Source organism: Motacilla alba, chromosome 3 (genome assembly GCF_015832195.1).
Source record: "Motacilla alba alba isolate MOTALB_02 chromosome 3, Motacilla_alba_V1.0_pri, whole genome shotgun sequence".
Lineage (NCBI taxonomy): Eukaryota > Metazoa > Chordata > Aves > Passeriformes > Motacillidae > Motacilla > Motacilla alba.
Window position 1 is genome coordinate 65068274 of NC_052018.1, and position 19002 is coordinate 65087275.

The 19002-nt window shown below is 38.0% G+C and overlaps 1 protein-coding gene across 7 annotated transcripts in view; it reads left to right on the forward strand.

The window, feature by feature from the left end:
• Positions 1-19002, forward strand: part of UTRN (utrophin) — a 342608-nt gene that overhangs the window by 83619 nt on the left and 239987 nt on the right. For all 7 annotated transcript variants that reach the window (XM_038130632.1, XM_038130631.1, XM_038130633.1 and 4 more), the window contains 12 exons: positions 561-742; positions 1454-1604; positions 3021-3140; positions 3883-3984; positions 6872-6979; positions 7554-7733; positions 9014-9180; positions 11482-11605; positions 13365-13452; positions 15220-15455; positions 15703-15883; positions 18502-18647. In XM_038130632.1, coding sequence (XP_037986560.1) covers positions 561-742; positions 1454-1604; positions 3021-3140; positions 3883-3984; positions 6872-6979; positions 7554-7733; positions 9014-9180; positions 11482-11605; positions 13365-13452; positions 15220-15455; positions 15703-15883; positions 18502-18647 — 1785 coding nt within the window. The remainder of the gene's footprint in view (positions 1-560; positions 743-1453; positions 1605-3020; positions 3141-3882; positions 3985-6871; positions 6980-7553; positions 7734-9013; positions 9181-11481; positions 11606-13364; positions 13453-15219; positions 15456-15702; positions 15884-18501; positions 18648-19002) is intronic.

Sequence of the window (19002 nt, forward strand, 5' to 3'; positions counted from 1 at the left end):
ATCTGAAAAACATCCTTATGTTGCTAGAAGGTTATCGCCATGTTAGATATTTTAGTTTTTTCCCATGCCTGCTTATTGTATAAAATCAAATATAGAGTTTGAATGCTGATCAATAGGAAAGATTTTTTCCTTGTGCTACAGTTTTAAAGCCATGAAGCAAAGGAAGAGGTGTTCTGGATTTACAGTAAATATATGTTGCTAACTCATAGGGTTCTAATTGCTTTCCTACAATACATTTCAGATTTTTTTTATGTTCTGTTTGCCATAGGTAAATTCCTGTTTCATATTTTTGGTGTGTTTGCTTGAGGGCTCTCTTCTCCCCAACAGAGCTTTCATTGAGGTGGTCAGCTTTTTTTTCTCTGTTTTACTGGATCCAGAATTTTTGTACTGCACGGAAAATCTTGTGTCAAGGAAAGGAGCAGGTCTGCCATTGTTATGCATTTGATGGTGCCAGCTCCTTCCAGAGCACTGATTCAAACATTTTAGTTTTTTAGGATATTTACCAAGTCATAAACTCTGATGGGACCTCACAGTGATGTGTCTGCTTGTACCATTTCCAGAGTTTTATGATGGAACTGACTGCACACCAGAGCAGTGTGGGCAATGTTCTGCAGGCTGGAAACCAACTGGTGGCCCAGGGAAATCTGTCACCTGAAGAAGAGTTTGAGATCCAGGAGCAAATGCTGCTGCTGAACTCCCGCTGGGAGGAACTCAGGGTGGAGAGCATGGACAGGCAGTCCCGGTGAGTTCATGGCACATACCTTCTGGAGGTTCAGGACTGACCTCTGGTGCTTGTTGTGTTTTGGAGAATTTGGTTTGCATCCCTTTGTAAGGTTTTTTTGTTTTTAGAATTAACATTTCAGTTTGTGACACAAAATCCTCCTTCATACTTTAGGGTGAAACAAAAGAAATGTGTATAACTGACTGTTTTTTTTTTTTTTTTTTCTCATTATGTAAAGTATTCTGTGAATTGTTATGTAGATGTGCCAGACTAATTATATGGTATTTAAATGCAGTGGTTGCATAAACTACTGAAACAATATTAGAAACACATTTAAGTTTCTCAATCAAGCTTATAGTGGATGTGGATATCTATGGGTATTTACATAATTAAAAAACTTCTGGAAGGATTTTTCCCTTCATATGCGTTTCCAAGGTAAGAGCTGCACATCAGTGGAGAAACTGTGTTTTGTTGTGACTTTCAGCAGTGGCTTTATTAGTGGCAAACCCCCATTGGAAGAAACAATCTCTGATATAAATTGCATAATTAATGAACATTTTTTATTAAGAAACAAGAATACTTATCTGTGTTCCTTAGCTAAGTGGTGAAAATTTTATTTGTTGATAGGTAACGGTTTTATGTATGGCCTTGATTCTTTCCTATGTTAACTAGAATTCAGTTCCTTTCCCCAGGAAAGCTGTGTCTGAAGTAACTCTGTGCTTCCCCCTGCAGCCTGCACGACATGCTGATGGAGCTCCAGAAGCAGCAGTTGCAGCAGCTGTCTGATTGGCTGACGGTCACAGAGGAGCGCATTCAGAAGATGGAATCTCAGCTCTTAGCAGAAGATTTACAGTCACTTCAAAAACAGCTGGAAGAACATAAGGTAAACCTTTTGCTGTTATGTAATATGTATAGGAGAAGTATTTGAAAGATGTGTATGTTGGTGGATTCCTTGACTGAGAAACTTGATTGTCAAGAGTCATATGTGGCTGTGGTGCTTGGAAAGGGATGATGATGGTATAGAAAGGAATTAGAAGCTTTAACTTAACACCTGAGCACTGCTAACCGGCAGGAGCTATTATATTTGCTTCATGCAGGAAATGAAATCTTTAGGGAAAACTGTTACCCTTCCTTTGTGCAGAGAATAGGGCCTCTCCTGGTAAACTGTTGATGTGAGGAGCAGTATGAAAAGTACTGTGGGCAGACTTGCCCTTAATTACTGGCAGGCTTTACTACAGCCTGCTTGAGACTTGCACATTAAAGTAATGTGGGAGTCAAGATCATCAGGGCCTTCCAAGTCATCAATTCCAGTCCCTGCTTTTACAAGGATCACATCCTAAGGGAGGGCTTAGACACTGCCTTCTCATGTGTGCAATATTTTGGAAGTGTGTTTTCTCTCAGTTGAGTTTTTGGGTGCAAATCCAGCCTTTCTACCCTGCAATGTTTTTGTGAAGGAGAAAGATGTCCTTCTGATATTTGTTGTGGTGCAGCTTTAGTTTTCATGATCAGTGGTGAGGTTTGACCTTCTCCCCAGCATGGGACATACCTCACAGAACAAGAACACTGGAGTATTTTTAGTCAGTGTAGCTTCCTGTCCTTCATTTTCAAAGTCTGGAGAGTCTGAGGCATGTGTTTCATAGAGTAGCTTAGGATATGCTGGTATAAAAAATGACATTTGCAGTACTGTAAAGGTGTGTTGATCTTGGAGAGATATTTTGTAGTAGGCTTTAACCACTGAATCAGTTCTTTTAGAAGTTGTATGAATATTTAAATCTACAGATTGCTTTAAACTAATCTGAGCTGCATGTTTTCTGCAGTTTTCAACTATTATCTTAGGAGCATCATGGTCAGTTATTGCACTGTTGATACTTCTGAAATTATATTGCCAACTCTTGAAAAATGAGTGTTCTTAATTATTTCTGCTTGGCATGCCCTATGTTGCTTACTTATTAACAATAGGAGCCCTGTGTAGAAACACTTAAGCTCTCATAGTGCAACATCAAACATATGGAAAGTCACTGCAGTTGTCATGTGATTCTTCTAGTCAAGTATGGGGCGTCCAACTGAAAGCAGTCCATCTTTTACAGCATTTTAACAGAATGGGTTTGGGTTCATTTCTAGCAGCCTTTTCTTACAGTTTTTAAACTGTGCAGTGATTGCCAGTGGTAAAATCTGTGCTTAGGTGTTGAATCTGAAATACCGAAGTTCTCGTGCCACAGCAGCTGTGGTAGTCACTGTGGCCAAAATAGCAGATTAGCAAATGCATTCAAAGTTGGTAACCTCTGATTTGTTCTTGTAGAGCCTGCAGAGTGACCTAGAGGCAGAACAGGTGAAGGTCAACTCCCTAACTCACATGGTGGTCATTGTTGATGAAAGCAGTGGGGAAAGTGCAACAGCTATTCTGGAGGAACAATTGCAGGTAAAATCTCAGAGCCTTCTTTTTTTAACTCTGTTATTAGGCACTTGAAAAATTCACTTGTAATTGCTTATCAACATTTTTGTGTTTAAATATAATTTATCTTAGAAAGTAATTTAAAATAACATTTCCTTTAGGAACAATAATAACTTAAAAATTATTAAATCAGCTCAGGTCAAAACCTGCAAAAGTACTTTGAAGACTTTCAAGCTCTATTCCTGTTTAGTCAAGCTGTTTGCATTCCCAATGACTTGGGTAATTTGGTAGTATATCCTTTCAGCAGTTTCATTAAATGGGAAGATTTATAGTACAACTCTTATTTCATGTAAGTTGTTTTCCAAAGAAAGTTAAAATCTTATAGGAGAAATACTTGGAAGACACGAACACAATTCATCTAGGGAATAGCGTGTGAAGTGTTTTCACTTAGGACCATAACCTGAAGTACAATGGGTACGTGAGACAGAATTTTTTCAAACAAAATTCGTACTACTTTGTTCATTCCTTTGTATGTCAATCAAATAGCTCAAAGACTTGAGCAAAATCAGAGTTCAGGCCATATGTAAATGTTTTTGAAAGTGTTTATCTCCAGCTCTGTGCAATACAGCAATATCAATAATGGACAGAGAAGTAGATAGAATGTAGAAAGAAGTTACTGTGAAGCAGAAATCACACTTTTGAATATCTGGTTTTGGAGTTTCTTTGTGAGGTTCATGAATGATCATTTGAGTGTTTTGTGCTTTTGTAGAGACTTGGTGAGAGGTGGACAGCAGTTTGTCGCTGGACTGAGGATCGGCGGGTCAAGCTGCAAGAAATTCAGCTTTTATGGCAGGAGCTGCTGGAAGAGCAGGTGAGTAGCTGTTCAGTTTTTCAGAGTGACTGGTTGATTTGTGGAAGGGAAAAAACAAACTGAAAAAGCCCAAAGAATCAAAGCTCTGTCTAGGATTGATTTCTTTTCACAGAAAAGAAACCTTGAAAGCCTGGAATTTGTTATTGTTTGAGTTTCTTGTGTTCTTTGAGGACAGCAGTAGCTCTGAAATGCAAGAGAAGTATTTTTCCAAAGTTTAAGAATAGAAGTTTATAGCTCCTTGTAAAGTAATTTCCAAGGTATCTTGTAAAATGGTCAAGAAGTGGGAATATCAGTGATACTTGGAAAATTCATTGTCATTTTCCTATAGGATAGTTTGATAATTACAGAAATCTTCCTAATTAATATACATGTGCTTCCAGCATGAACATATATACACAATTGTGAAATACTAAAGTGTTTTCTTGCTTTGATAGAATGTATTTTACATTAAAAATACCGCTCAAACACAAGTAACTGATGGCATAAAAAATATGGTAGCACAGCTACATGTGCTGTTTGTATGCCTAGAACTAGAGCTTGTTTATTTGTCAGCTGAAAATATTTTGGTTTTTTTTATTTGAAGGTTTTACTGAAATTGTTTTTTTCTTAAACATGATATTTATCACTGTAAGCTATTGTTTAAACAAGGCAGTACTCAGAGATGGTTCAGACATTTGAAAGTAGTAGAACAGTGCTGGTATAGCTACTGATATCAGCTGCAGCCTGGTTTCTTTGACAAGGTTGTTTTGTCTGCATTCTTTGGGGCTCCTTGTGCATTTCTCTCTTACCTCCCCCATGTCTGTTTGTAGTATATTAATACACTGACTTTGTAGCTCATGTGACCTTGTTGTCAACATGGACCCAAGGTTAAGATTATGGTTTATCCCATGCCAAGTGTCGGTTTATATATATTTCTTTAAAATAATGCTTTGTCACCTGTGTGTGCGTATCCAGAAAATTGTGTGCTAATGTTTTCTGGCTAAATCTTTCTGGCAACTCTGGTAACTCAGAATTGAGAAATGAGGATTCCCCCAAAATCCTTGCTGTATATGTTCAAAGTGTGGACTTCAAGTGCTCTTAGTTTTGATGACTCCGTCATCATGTCAACATCCTTTTCCACCCTTACACTTGTTTGGGGACCACTCTTTGACTATTACAAAACTGTTAGAAGTGCTGTATTCTGTTGGAGTTGAACATTTTAACTCAGCTTATTTTAATTTGTGTGTAGCTATGTTGCTCTGTAAAAGTGAAGCAATCAGTGTGCTTAATAGAAAATAAAGAGGAAACAGAAGTTTGTTTTAGCTGGTTTAGATGAGCCTTTTTGTACTCATTGTTCACCTGAAAAATTCACTTACTACTAGTGGGTTTGAATCACAAATCTGCAATAATGATCAGGTGAGTTGGAAAAATTACAGTCTGAAACTACTTAAAAATCGAATACAAACACTTTCTTAACACAAAAGTAACTAAAACACTTTGATACAAGCATTTTCTATTTTGTCCAACTACCTGGAAAGATGAGCAACAGTGATGCATCAGCCTTTTTGTGGCTGCCTAGAAAGCTCTTGTACACCACATTTTCAAGTCAACACAGTCCTTACCACTTAGGAAACAAATTCCTCAATCAGTGCCAGAGGCTTCTTAGCACTGTGGTAATTATGTTTCAGTTTTCTAGGGAGAGTTATCTTTGACTGCTGATTTAGCAGAAATAAGCTGAACGCATGAAGGGTTTTTGAGCTCCTCTTATGCATAAAATATGTTGGCTGGGATGCCAGTGTGATTTTTCCAGAGAGTATGTGGTGTTATAATTTTTTTTTTCTCACAGCCTTATGGCATTTCAACCAGCATCATATTTTCTGTCTAGTAGATTTTGCATATTGGTTTACGTTGAAAATGTAAACTGCCTTAGCCCTGTGGCCCTAAGTTGCTATAGTAAGTTCTGGGACAATGCCAATAATACACAGCTAGGATAGGGAAACTGGTGGCTGTTGTAAGGTGTGTTGTTCAAAGAACAAAAAGGTCTGTCTTGCTTTGTGTGTTATTTTTAAACAGAGAGAAACAGCAGTGAACCAATGGCTGGGCAACTGAGATTGATAGAGAGATGGGCATTCTAGTTCATGGAGATTGCTGTCCAGCAGCAGCATTATGTGGGAACTTAATATGGAGTACATAAAATCCTTCCTGGTACTTGATGCCAGTTGTTGCTGGTGTTACTACAGGAGTGCTGTGTGTCTGAAGAGAAGGTCTTGTAGCAAAAAAAGGACAGGTCTTGGAGCAAAAAAAAAAAAGGAAAAAAAAAGGAAGGTCTCTGAGTTAGAACTATTTAGAGCAGACCACTCCAGCTTCCAGTAGTTAATGAAATAGGATTTGCTGAAGTTGTTTCACAATTGAAAGTAGGTACCATAAACAGGGAGGTCATTAATTAGTATCTGGGTCTTTGATCAACAGTCTGGACTAAAAGAAATATGAATTACTAGTGGTGTCACTTCTGTGAGAAAATGTTTGTAACAGCATGTGAGTCACACAGGAAGAAGGGTGGAAAACAAAAGAACACATGAATACCATTTTGATATATTCTATTATGATTTGTAAATCCTATGTTAGCTTTATGGTGGATATCTGTTTGCTATATAAATAACTTGGGGGGAGATGTCCTCTGATATATTGAGAAATGGTTTTGTTGAAATTGTTTCACTGGAAATATTACTTGCTTCCCTAATCTGATATTTTTGTCCAATTTGTGTACTATTTTGGTTAGTCAATTGAAATTCCAGCATATAAAGACTGCGGAACTGTGCTTTGAATGCAAAGATTTTAAAGAAGCAATTGTCAATAGCTGTTTGACAATCTTGGTATTTTCTTGCGTTATTTTTCTTATGATCTGCAGTGCTTATTGAAAGCTTGGTTAACAGAGAAAGAAGAGGCTTTGAGTAAGGTCCAGACGAGCAACTTTAAAGATCAAACAGACCTGAGTGTGAATGTTCGAAAACTAGCGGTGAGTATTGATATCCTGCTCTATCCCATCAAATCTCATAGACTAGATGAGTGGCAAATTACTAGTTTGACCCTGGTAGGAGCTGTGAATGCATGATACAGCCAGGCCAGCATTCTCTCCTTGCCAGAGTCTTGCACTTGAATTTAAAACATATGTACTATTTACTCCATGGCTGTTCTATGTTGGTGTGCCAAACTCTGAAACAGCTATCCCAGATTTTTGAGAAGGTTTGGATGTTATTGCAGGCCACCAGTCAGCTGTGCTTGCCAAGGTATAGGTTTGTGGTGTGGATTTTTCTTTATTTCATTGGAGCAGCTTGTACCTGAACTAATCATTTGTAACTGTTATCGAAGAGATACTGCTGGTTCCTCTAGGAGATGTTTCAAGGATGTGCTCTTGAAAAAGTGTCTGTTAGTGCTTTTTTTACACAAAAGAACTGTTCATCTAACTCAGGTAGTACATCTTTCACCCTGTCACCAGTCTTTCCAACCCCTTTGCCTTTTAGCTATGGAATTAAAGCTTAGGGGAAGTAGAATACTTGATGTTCTATTTTAATCTTTTCTTTTAACTACAGATTTTAAAAGAGGACTTGGGTATGAAACGACAAACACTAGACCAGCTGAATGAACTAGGTCAGGATGTGGCCCAAATCCTTGGGAATGGCAAAGCATCCAGTAAAATTGATCAGGATCAAGAAGAACTAACTCAGAGGTGGGACAGTTTGGTTCAGAAGCTAGAGGATTACTCTAACCAGGTAATTACAAGGCTTCATTACTTTTTAGCTTTTTGTAGGACTGCATGTATGCAAACATCACTGTGTCAGCAAAATTGTCCAGGCATCAGGTTAGAGAGGTAGGTGAGTGCTTTTTCATGTGAGGCTGATGAAGCTGCCTGCATTTTTGGTCTCCAAAAGCCCAAGTTGTTAACCTGACCAGTACTATTACTCCTTTCTCACACAGATTAAGCTTCATTTTTCTGATGAGTAAAGCAGGCTTGCCTGTATTATCAGTCAATGCAAATGCCTTTAAACATTATAAGAGTGCTGGGACTGGATTTAAATCTGATACTTAAAGAAAACCAAGGCAGAACCCAAACCCCAGAATAGATAAATAAATGGGAGTCATACAAGTATTTATGCTCTGTGAGTATGATTTCTCATCTATTGAAAATAGAGTAGTTGTTTGTTTGAGATGTAATGATGATAGCCAAGCTGGATTGTTCAATGTTTATTTTAGTGTTTTGAGTGCTTGGTAATGTTTTTATTTAGACAGAACTCCTACTGGATTCTGTGAGAGTTTTATTTGACAGCTTTATAACTCATATGTGCTTTTTCTGGTGATATTAATATGTTGTTATGGTAAAAACTATGGCACTAATTCATGATCCATTTAATGTATAGTGAATGAGTAGTGCAGTCTGGGTAGGGGCTCATTCCAGCCATGTGGCTTTAATTTGTTCTTGTGTTTGAGTCAAAGCACTAGTGAATGCCAATTCCTGTCTCTATTCTTTCACTTCCCTTAAATATCAAGCACATACTTGGAACTTACAGGATGAGTCTCCAGGGACTTACCTCATACCTGATAAAGAGCATGGGAGGTTTCTATTGACTTGAATGAGCTTTTAGGTCAAATCCACTGTGTATCGGCTCTTCATGAGATCTAGGCTTTGTTTTATAGAATAAGAGTACAAAATGTAGAATTGCTAGTAATAAACTCCAAGTACCTTTGCTCTTTTTGTGGAGAAATTATGAAAGAAAATACATAAAATGCTCCTTTTGTTAATTTTACTTCACTTGGACAGGCATGATTCTGGTTCAACTGAGAATTTTGATGCTTGGTTCCCATCTGTAAAATGAGAATAATGATCTTTTTCTCTGGAGTGTATCTATGATAAAGGTGCTTCATGACAGCTCAATGTGGTCATTTGTGGGAGTGAATGAAGGAGCTTTTATGACTGAATAAAAGAAAATAAGAAAAAGCAACTCCGCTTATGTAAAAATGGCACATAATCCCTGCCCTAAATTATTTTGTATAGGTAACTCAAGCTGTAGGAAGCATAGGAATGTCCCAGGTTTCACAGAAGACTGCTGCAGAAACACCATTGAAGGAACACACAGTGGTTAAACAGTCCAGACAAGAATTGCCCCCACCACCACTACCAAAGAAGAGGCAAATTCCAGGGGACGGTGAAGCAAAGAGAAAGTAAGTACATGTCACTGCAATTTTCCCTTGCTCATTGGATACTACAGAGACTGACTTTTGATCCTTCTTTTGTGCAAGTGAGCAATACTTAACTTGCTGTTGTGAGATTGGGCTTGGGGACTTGTCTAAATTATCTCCAGTCATCCCTTCCAACCCTAACAATTCTGTGATTCTTTGAATGGGAATGGAATGTTATGTACAGCCTTGTTTTCAGAGCAGCAGAAAACGTGTAGCTTCCATTAATTTCAAAGGAAAACAGAGATGTTTTGTTTCTCCTAGAAGCAGGTCTTCAGTCTTTTGTACCTCAGCTCCTTTGCTGAAAAGACAGATGTATATTTACTTCCTTTAAGCAAAACATCTTCTCATCTTTGCTCAAGAGGTGGTGTGAAAGTGTCAAGCATTTTGATTGATTTATATCTAATTTTCATAAAACACATGAGAAAAATGGGAGAAACTGCACAAAAAAAAAGATGCCCAGGAACTTTTTCCATCTCTCTTGTATTTAGTAATAAGAATATTACACTGATGTCTCCTTTGACAAGCATTTCTGGAGTGGCTGGTGCTCATTTGCATATACAGACTCATAGGATCATTTGGGCTGGAAGGGACCTCAAAGATCATCTCATTCCAACCTCCCTGCTATGGACAGGGACACTTTCCACTAATGCAGGTTGTTTGAAGCCTTATCTAGTGTCTTCTGGTAGGCTTCCAGGGATGGAACATCCACAGCTTGTCTGGACAGCCTGTTCCAGTATCCCACCACCCTCACACTGAAGAATTTCTTTCTTATGTGTGATCTAAATATTCTCTTTCACTTTAAAAGTTATTTCTTGTCCTATCAATACACTTCCCATTGAGTTCCTCTCTGTTTTTCTTGTAGCCCCCCTTTAGGTACTGGAAGGCTGCTATCAAGTTTTCCTTGAACCTTCTCTCCTCTTAGGCCAAACAGTGTTTAATAACTTGTGTTGAATTCTTGTTATTAAATAGCATACCTAAAACTAAAGGAATAGTTTCAGTATAAATTAGGAAATTAAATGCTGTGTGCTCAACATGTTGCTTTTTGTGCTTGGCTGAGGAAATGAGTATTTCCTTGAAGTATTGCTGGTTTAAATCTTTGTCAGATCATTCAGAGATACAATAGAGGCTGCATCAAGACTAGGGAGTCACTATGTGTTTGCACAATGAAGAAGAGTTTTTTAATTAATTTTTTTCTGGAGGAGGAATGGAGATTTGAAGGGGTAAGGAACCTGCCCAAACCCTCTTGAGGACTCTGGTCAGACCTTTTGAGCTCTGGTAGGGGTGGTGTGTGCATCTGGATGTGCCAGGACAGTGAAGTAGTCAGCAGCCATCTGTCTTTTCTGTGTCTCCTGAGTTGTAGAAGCTATTAAAGGTTTTGAAAGCAAAAGTGATTTTATCTGGCATCTGTTTTCCTAGAGTTCAAACTGTATTAAAAGCAGGGGTACTAAATTAGTCACAAACTTTCTGATGCTTTTGTGTGTTTCCATCAAACAAATGAGCAGTAAGTGGAATTTTGCCAGTTTTCCCATGGAAACTTTGATTGACAATTGCATTTATTGGGGTGCTGTTATTCCATGTTAGGATTTGTTAAGTAATGTAATTGAAATACAGCCTGACTTGTGGTCGGTGTGTGTCCATCCATCTCTCAAGTGTGTCTGTCCATCTCTCAAGTTCTGTACAGTAGTGGTTAATTTGAGAGTTGATTTGGTCTTTTTTTTGGTGGTGTTAGGTTGTAGCTTAGAGGTCATAGGGGTAAGAAAGTTGTTAGTATAGATGTGTGCACTGTAGACAAAACCAGTAAATTATAAGTTAATATTTTGTCAGCTAAGTGTGCAAAAATGTTTGTCAGCTGTCACTGCCGCTGTTAGCTTTTCCTTCAGACAAAATAGCCTTGCAGACTTTTGAAACTTAGAACTGCAATTCTTATTTGTTTTGTTCCTGAGGTCTAGTTATTACTTTCAAAATACTTGGCATTGAGAGATCTGTTTTGTAACATATTAAAAGAAATGGTTATAATTTGTGTGAAGCTATGTGTAAAATAAATTGCACCATGTATTCTCAATTTGTTCCTGAGGGCTGATACTGTGGGTATAATTTTTATTATGGTAGGCTTTTAAAAGTCTGTCTCTACTTCCTGTGATTAGTAATATGAGGAGCATGAATTTTGTGTAAATCCTTGCTGGTTTGGGATTGAATAATGTGCTGAACTTTTTGAGACTTTTGATTTTTAAGACAGAGTGATTGAAACCAAAAACCAAACCACTGTCTGACCTTTTAAACTAGGTTTGATGCTGAAAGTACTGAGCTCTTGAACTGGATTTCAAAATCAAAATCTGCCATTCAGGCCGCAGACATCAAAGAATATAAGAAGATGAGAGAGACTTCAAGCATGAAAGAAAAATTGAAGGTAAAATGGGGAGATAGAGCATGTTTCAGTGAATACTCTACTTTGTATCTAAGCTGGCTGTCAGCTGGAGGTGTGAGCTGATCCGCATGCTTTTAGGGGATTAAGTCCCCTCAGTTGAATAGTTTCAGAACTGAGCATACATGGAAATCTCTGACCAGCTGGACACATTTTTTTGCTGGTGTTGTTGCATAATCCACATGAAATTTAAAAAACGTAAATTACTGATGTCTCCCATGGAGTTCTGAAAAATGTCTGTCTTCAGGATTATTATCTTTTACACTAAGTAGCATATTTTGGCTTAATGTTTCACAGTTGGAAATGGCCTTGATTGACACCACTTATATAATTTTGGTAGAGATAGGCCAGTGGGGTGCTCAGAGACCCCTTGAATCATGCTGTGACACTCCTCAAACACTGTACCACCCAGGGTCCAAAGTGGTTTGTTGTTATAATGCTTGGACATGTTGTTTGCTCTATTAATTTTGGAGAAAACCTGATGGTTACAGCTTGTGTACAATATTGCTGACCTGCAAGACAGACTACATAATTCTACAGAATCTTGTGGGAGCTGTGAAATAACCATTTTTTTTTCTGTTGCTTGTCAGGATTGTATTCTTGCCTTTCCTGGTTCTTGAGCATTCTTCATTAATGAAGACTTACTGGAGCTTTAAGCAGGACCTGAATTTGCTTTTGAAATCAAAAACAATACTTTATAGAGATTTTAAAGAGTCTCCTCCATAGTGCTCTTGTGGAAAATGGTGCCAGTAGGAATGTTTGGAATGGCAGTACTGTTGGAAATAAAAACCAAAACAACTATCTCAATATTTTATTTATAGATCTTTAAGAATGTTTATAGCTCTTTAAAACAGAGGTCCTGAGATGAACACCAGGTTCCCATGAACAGTACTGTTTTTAAATGATTGGACTGTAAGTAGATAGCACAGAGTTTGTTCTTCCCAGCTGTGCAAATAAATGCATGCTTCTGAATGTACTGTAGGAAGCCTAAACCAGAGTAATGACCTTTGACATGAGGTTCAAAAAGATTTTAGTTTGGAGATGCTGTGTTGTAATCACAGAGGATATTGAAGCTGTGGTTTTGTGGCCAAGGAACTCATCTTTCCTCTGTGGATGTATTCTACCGATTGACTCACAAAGGAATATTCACTAATATGTATAACTTGTGGGAGGGGCTTTTTCCTTTAAAAATCTTGGTAGTCATGAAGAATTTCCCTCTCCAAGTCTTTGTAAAGGAGAGTAAAACACTAGAGCTTATGAGAGTGTATTACTGGTGTGCTATGGTTCTTGCTGTTTGGACTTCTAGGGAACAGGTCTGTTGGTTCCTTCTACTAGAAATCACAGTAGAAACTGTAGAAATGAAGGGGATATTAAGAAGGTCTTTTCTCTGCTGGTTCACATTAGAGAATTACAGCTGAATTTTTGATCCCAAGTGACTTGTTTTAACTGTTGTCCCGATATCTTATTTCATGCTGTGGGATCATCAAGCTGTTAAGCAATATTTTATTCCTGGTGCTGTAGTACTAATCTCTTGCATACCTGCTGCTTGTGAGAGGTGACTCCTTTTGCATTTGTTTTCATTTGTTTTTACAAGCAGTACTAACATGCAGCTCAGAAGGTGGTGTATCCACGACAATGATGTGTTTTGGGTAGTAGTGGGAAAATAGATATTACTAGGTGAAAGAGGGAAGTCAAGGAAAATAACCCTTGCTGCCACTATATTCTTTTGGGATTCACTTTGAAGGTGATTGAAAAGGAAAGAGCTGAAAAAAGCCAGATGTTAGATGAACTGAAACGAAGTGGACACATTCTTTTGGAGCAAATGGGAAAGGGTAAGCATCTTGGAGGTTTTTCTCTTTTGTAATTTAATCAGTTGAGTTGCTGGGAAATAATACTGAAATACTTCTTCCTTCTCCCTCCATTTTCTTTCCTTCATTGGTCATTGTTATTGTTACTAGTTAGTTATGTGGATTTTTAATTAAAGCTTTTAGAAAAGCAATATTGTTATTCATTAATGTGCATGTGTTCATTTGTAGTCTTTTAAGGGGTATTTTAAGAAATTATTTCTCTTTCAGTAACAATGCTAGTTACATGCTTTCAAGGAAGTGGTTTGATTTTAAGTAAAAGTTTTTAAACAACAACTATAAAGAAGTGAAAATTTTGAAGCTGAATTTATACTTGATACATGTGTCTATCTCTTTTTCTCATATTTTTATCTATTTTTGTAAAAACTCTGTGTTTTTAATGATGCAGTCACAATCTATGGCTCAAAGGCAAGAGAGAAGTCTATATAATTGGGAAAATGATTAATTGCCAATTAAAACCCTTATTCATTGGATCTTATAATTGACATCCATGAAAGTTGAATCTTTAAGCCTTGCCAAAATCTTGTTTTGTATTGAAAAAATTCCATCAGTGGAATGTGATCTCTTTTGTAGAGATATTCATATAATCTAGAGGCAATCTTTTAGATCTGCTGTGCGCTTGACTTCTGGTCAAGTTGTCATCACTGGTGGCATTCAGACAGGAGGGAGGATGGTATCACTGTCCTGCATAATGACCAGCATCCCTTTTGGAAAATGCTGAATTCCATTGGAGTTCTCAGCAATCAGATTTTTTTGCAGTCCAGTGCTTTGCTCATATGCCCAATTTACTAAACATGTCCAGGCCTCCCCTCCTTGCCTACTGCAGCTGAAGCTTTTTACAGTGGGTGCCATTGTCCTGAAGTTAATGGCTTGGCTGAAGGCTACTGATTTGACCTGGAGTTTTGTTTATAAAAATTTTTAGATGTTGCTTGTTTTCAGAAATTAATGCTCCCTTCCTCTTTCTTCTACAAACCCTTTGAGCTGTGGTATGATAGGTCATGGTATGACACCAGCATGTGTTAACCATAACAAGAAATGCATAGTTGAAAAGCTCCTTTGTATCTGCAAAGAGTAAGGTCAAGAATTTGCTTTCTACGTGATTGTCGCCTTAAAAGTTGGGATCTCTAGAAAATAACCAATCTACAGCCCCTGGTTTTGTTAGGGTCTGATATGTTCTGTCCAGCTCAGGCTTGCAGCCTTTTTCCAGACCAAGGCCCAGCTACACCCGTGTGGAATAATGCACAGCACTGGCACATTTGTGCCTACATCCATTTCTGTCCTGGGGCAGGTACAGGCTGTGCCATAAGGGCAGTGACTGGTCTTTGTGTGCTCCTCCCCTGTAGCTATTGCTGCTGTGGTGTTGGTGTGCCAAGCCTGTGGCCAGTGTGTGAGCACAGGGGCATCTATGGAGCAGGGTCAACAAGTGCTCTTGTAGAAGCTGGCTGGCTGCCCTGGCCAGAGCTTTGGGCTCTACTTGTGCTAGAGTGGTTCAGCAAAAAAATCCCTCTCTGTGTCTTTCCTCAAAATAAGAGTATCTTGCTCTACATTTTACTAGCAATATAAAGCTGAAATGGTACTAGTAATAAGTATAGTTTTATGATATTGGACTTGGAATCAAAGTGTTTTGTATGTTAAAGTGAAAGTGTGCTTGTATTTGAGGAGAGGAAAGGTTAAATGCCTGTTAAAGAAAATGTGTTGCAATTAATATAACAATAATTTGTATAATCTTTGTAGAAGGACTTCCTACAATGGATGTAAAATCTGTGATGGAGAAAATTTTGTCGGGGTGGAAAGATGTGGTTCAAAATCTAGAAGAAGTGGCTAGAAAGATAAAGTACCAGGAAGATATAAATGTGTATTTAAAGGAAATTAATGAGCTTGAGAAGACTTTAATTGAGAAGGATGACTGGCTTAAAAAAGACTCTTCTTCAGCATCCCAGTCCTCAGCATTTCTGAAAGACTTATGTCAGGTAAGTCTGGCCAAACTTGCTGATTTTGAATGGAAGCTGTCAGAAGCACAGGATGCCCCAGTAGAGCTTGGCCTAGTTTCTAAGGCGATGCCGGCACCTGACTTGACCAGAAGATTTTGGAGTCTATCACAGAAATACTTTAGTGTTGTCACCCTAGTAATGTGGATGAGCTGTACTGCAGTAACATACTAAAATCTTTGTGTTTTCAGGGTAAGTGTGAATTTTGGTTTTGGTTTTTCTTTTACAGGAGGAGTTAACTAATCTTGTAAGCCTGAGTCCACGGTTGGAGCATCTGAAAGCCACCTGCAAGACACTCACTTCTCAGCCCATGTCTCCAAATTTCATTCAGGAGAACTTGAGTGGTTTTCTTGATCACTTCAAATTGACGCGTCAGAAACTAGAGGAACGTCACCAACAGCTGAAGAAAGGTAAATAAATAAACATAAATACGCACATTAGCATAAAGCCTCTTGCTTACTTGTGTTTTGATTTTTTTTTGTTTGTTTTGAGCTGACTGAAAACTCATTCTGGTGGAGTTTTTGTAGTGTTTATGCTAGGCTTTGTGCCAAACTGACAAAATTATTTTACTCACCTGGAAAAATGTGGCCTCCTCTGTGCACAATTCAAAAATCGATCATTCCATGGTGTTTAAAACAATTATGCAAGGATGTAACATTCCTGAAACCTCATTTAACTACTTAGTAAGACTTATTTAAGGTGGATAATATAGCTCAGAAATCTCTCTCTCTTTGGCACTTACAGAAATAAATATTCTGTAATGAAATTCTAGAAATGAAAAGTCGAATATTAGGAGAACCTTGTAAAATGAAAGTGTGCATGTGAAATTTATTCTTTTTCGTAGCTTTGAGCACATTAGTCATACATAATTCCTTTTGGAAATTTCATCTTTGAAGTGATTTGGAATCTGGCTTGCTTTTCAGGCAGTTTCTACTTGGGTTGTTGTTGCATTATAAATTTAATTATGAGCATTCAAACCAGTCATGCTGGTTTTTGAAGAATTTTAAAGGTAGTGCATGAAATATGTAATTCTGGTAATACTTCACAGCTGAATAGCAACAGCACAGACTTGTAAGAGTTTTTTTTCCCTTAGTTTTTGTTTCAGGGTAATTTGAGGAAGTGTTTTATTAACAGCCCCAAATGGAAGAGCAATAACACTCTCTTCTGTATGTAGTAAAAATAGGCTCAATTACTAAATTGTTAGGCCATCAATACAATGGGTTGCACCAGGCCTGCATGCTTCAATTATATCCATGCAGAAAACTGTCTAACTAGAATATCTGTCAGCCAGGTTCAAATTACAAGGGGATGTTTTCATTCTTTCTGTGACTAGTTATTATTTTATAGCTGTTTTGAGTTCATGTAGTTGTGAGTAATTTTATTGGTATTTTCTGTTTTGGTAACTATATATCATGTGACAAAAATACTTTTTTTTGTGTCATGCATCACTTGAGGTGTTATTGATCTACTTGAACCAGTTATTGCTAGGTAGAAACACCATATATATTCTAACACATTACATTTGTGTTTGTGTGTCTTTTGAATGAGACAACTGCTGAGAAGGTATGCTGCTGATGAGCAGAGGGAAATGTCATTTCAGGGTTTTAGCTGTTTATTTACAGCTTAGTTGAATTGCTACAAGGTAAAAACTTCCAGAGCTATGTAACTGATGGAAACAACTGGTGGTGTGACTTAGCCATTTGTGAACTTGGCAGGCTTTGACTGACAGAAGGCTAGCTCCTCTTATGGCTCTTCTTTGAGCCTGTGAAAATTCCCCCATGGAGAGCTACTCTATGGGCGTTTTTTGGATGAGAATTGACTCAATATTTTTGTCACTGGGAAACTGCTTTAACTATTTTCTTCTCCTTCGGGATTTTCTGTAATTTAGTGACAGTGCACCTCTATACCTTTTTTTTTTTTTTTTTTTTTTTTTTTTTTTGCCCCCCTCTTTAAATTGAGCTGGCTATTTGAGAAAAGGGAGCTGGATAACTCTGATTCTCTCAAAAATGTTGACTCATTTTTATAAAAGGTAGGAAAGTTCTGACAGTAAGCTGTTGAAAAGCTACCTGGTCAGTCAGAATAAGGCTCAGATTAATTTTTACGTGGGGCAGTAACAAAATTGCTTAGGAATCCAGAGCTGGAGAATGTGCATACCACAGTACAGGACTTACAGGCAAAATCCTGTTTGCTGCAGTTATTCCAATTGGCTGTTTTCTTTCTGAAATGCCAGTGAGTTGCTGCCTCCTGCCTGGGATTCCACGCAGGGCTGGATTGAAAAAATTTTGAGATCTGGTTGAAGATGGCAAGCAGATACTCCATCCAAACTTTAATTCCATTTTGACTCTTCCTAGACGGTGTCTCTGTTCTGGCAACAGGCTGAAAGCTGCTATTTTTATATATTGGTGTGGATAAATATATTAAAAAAATGTAAAAAAGCAAGCAAAACACAAAGCCACACTAATATGTGTTTTATATATATACACGCACCTGTTTATAAATACTTGCTTATATAGTTCCTATATATAGTGTGTATATTTAATTTAATATGTAATGTGTGGCTATTATATTTGCTATACTATGTTTTCTATATTTAGTAGATATCAGTGTGTGTGTATTTGTAGATAAATAGTAGATATATCTAAAGCCTAAAAATGCAAAATACTGAATTTGGGTGGTTTATATATTTTAAATACTATGGATTATTCTTGATATGATAACATATAATTTAAATACTATCGATTCTACCACTCCACACACCCAAACAAATTTAGTTGCTTAAGTGTATAAAAAGAATTTCTGAAAATGGGATTGAGTTTGTAAAATTTTTGGAAGGTTGTATTTGCATATTTATTATCATATTCTATATGCTTATATGTTATATATTATTTTTAGAGGAAAAACAATGCTATCTGTTGAAGAGTTTTTTTAGCTCTTGGAAAGCTGATTATGTTCACATCTTCTATGATTTGGGTTCAAGTGCTTTTCCTTACTTTGTGTGTTGTTCCCTTCCTCCTTTACATGGTACCAGAGACAGAAGGGCGGCCGAGCCGAGAGTACGTGGAGTCCCTGCAGCAGCTGAAGGACGCTCTGAGCGAGCTGGAGGGCAGGCAGCACTCCATTGCCAGTGGCCTGAGTGAGCCTAGCAAAGTGGAGAGTGCCCTGCAGCAGGCAAAGGTAACTATCACCTTTGCACTGAGTAAAGAGGTTACCCCACTGCTGTCACCCTCTGTTCTCCTGCCTTGCTTTCAGTGGGGTAGTTAACACTGCTCAGAGAGTGTCAGGAATGTGGGTGTGGAACCCATTTTGGAGGTGGCTTGCTGAGTTATCAGGCTGCTGAGGGACATGTCCAGGTGAGGGCTGGGTATCTCCGAGCCTGTAGGACTTCACAGCTTCTCATGCTGCCTGTGACAGGAGATGGGGCTGAGAGCTGGGGCTGCTCAGGCAGGGGAAAAGGACCTCAGAGGGCACTCTCTGGTGTGCACGTACTTCCTGTGCTCAGGAGTTGCAAAATAAATGTTAGAGCCCCAAA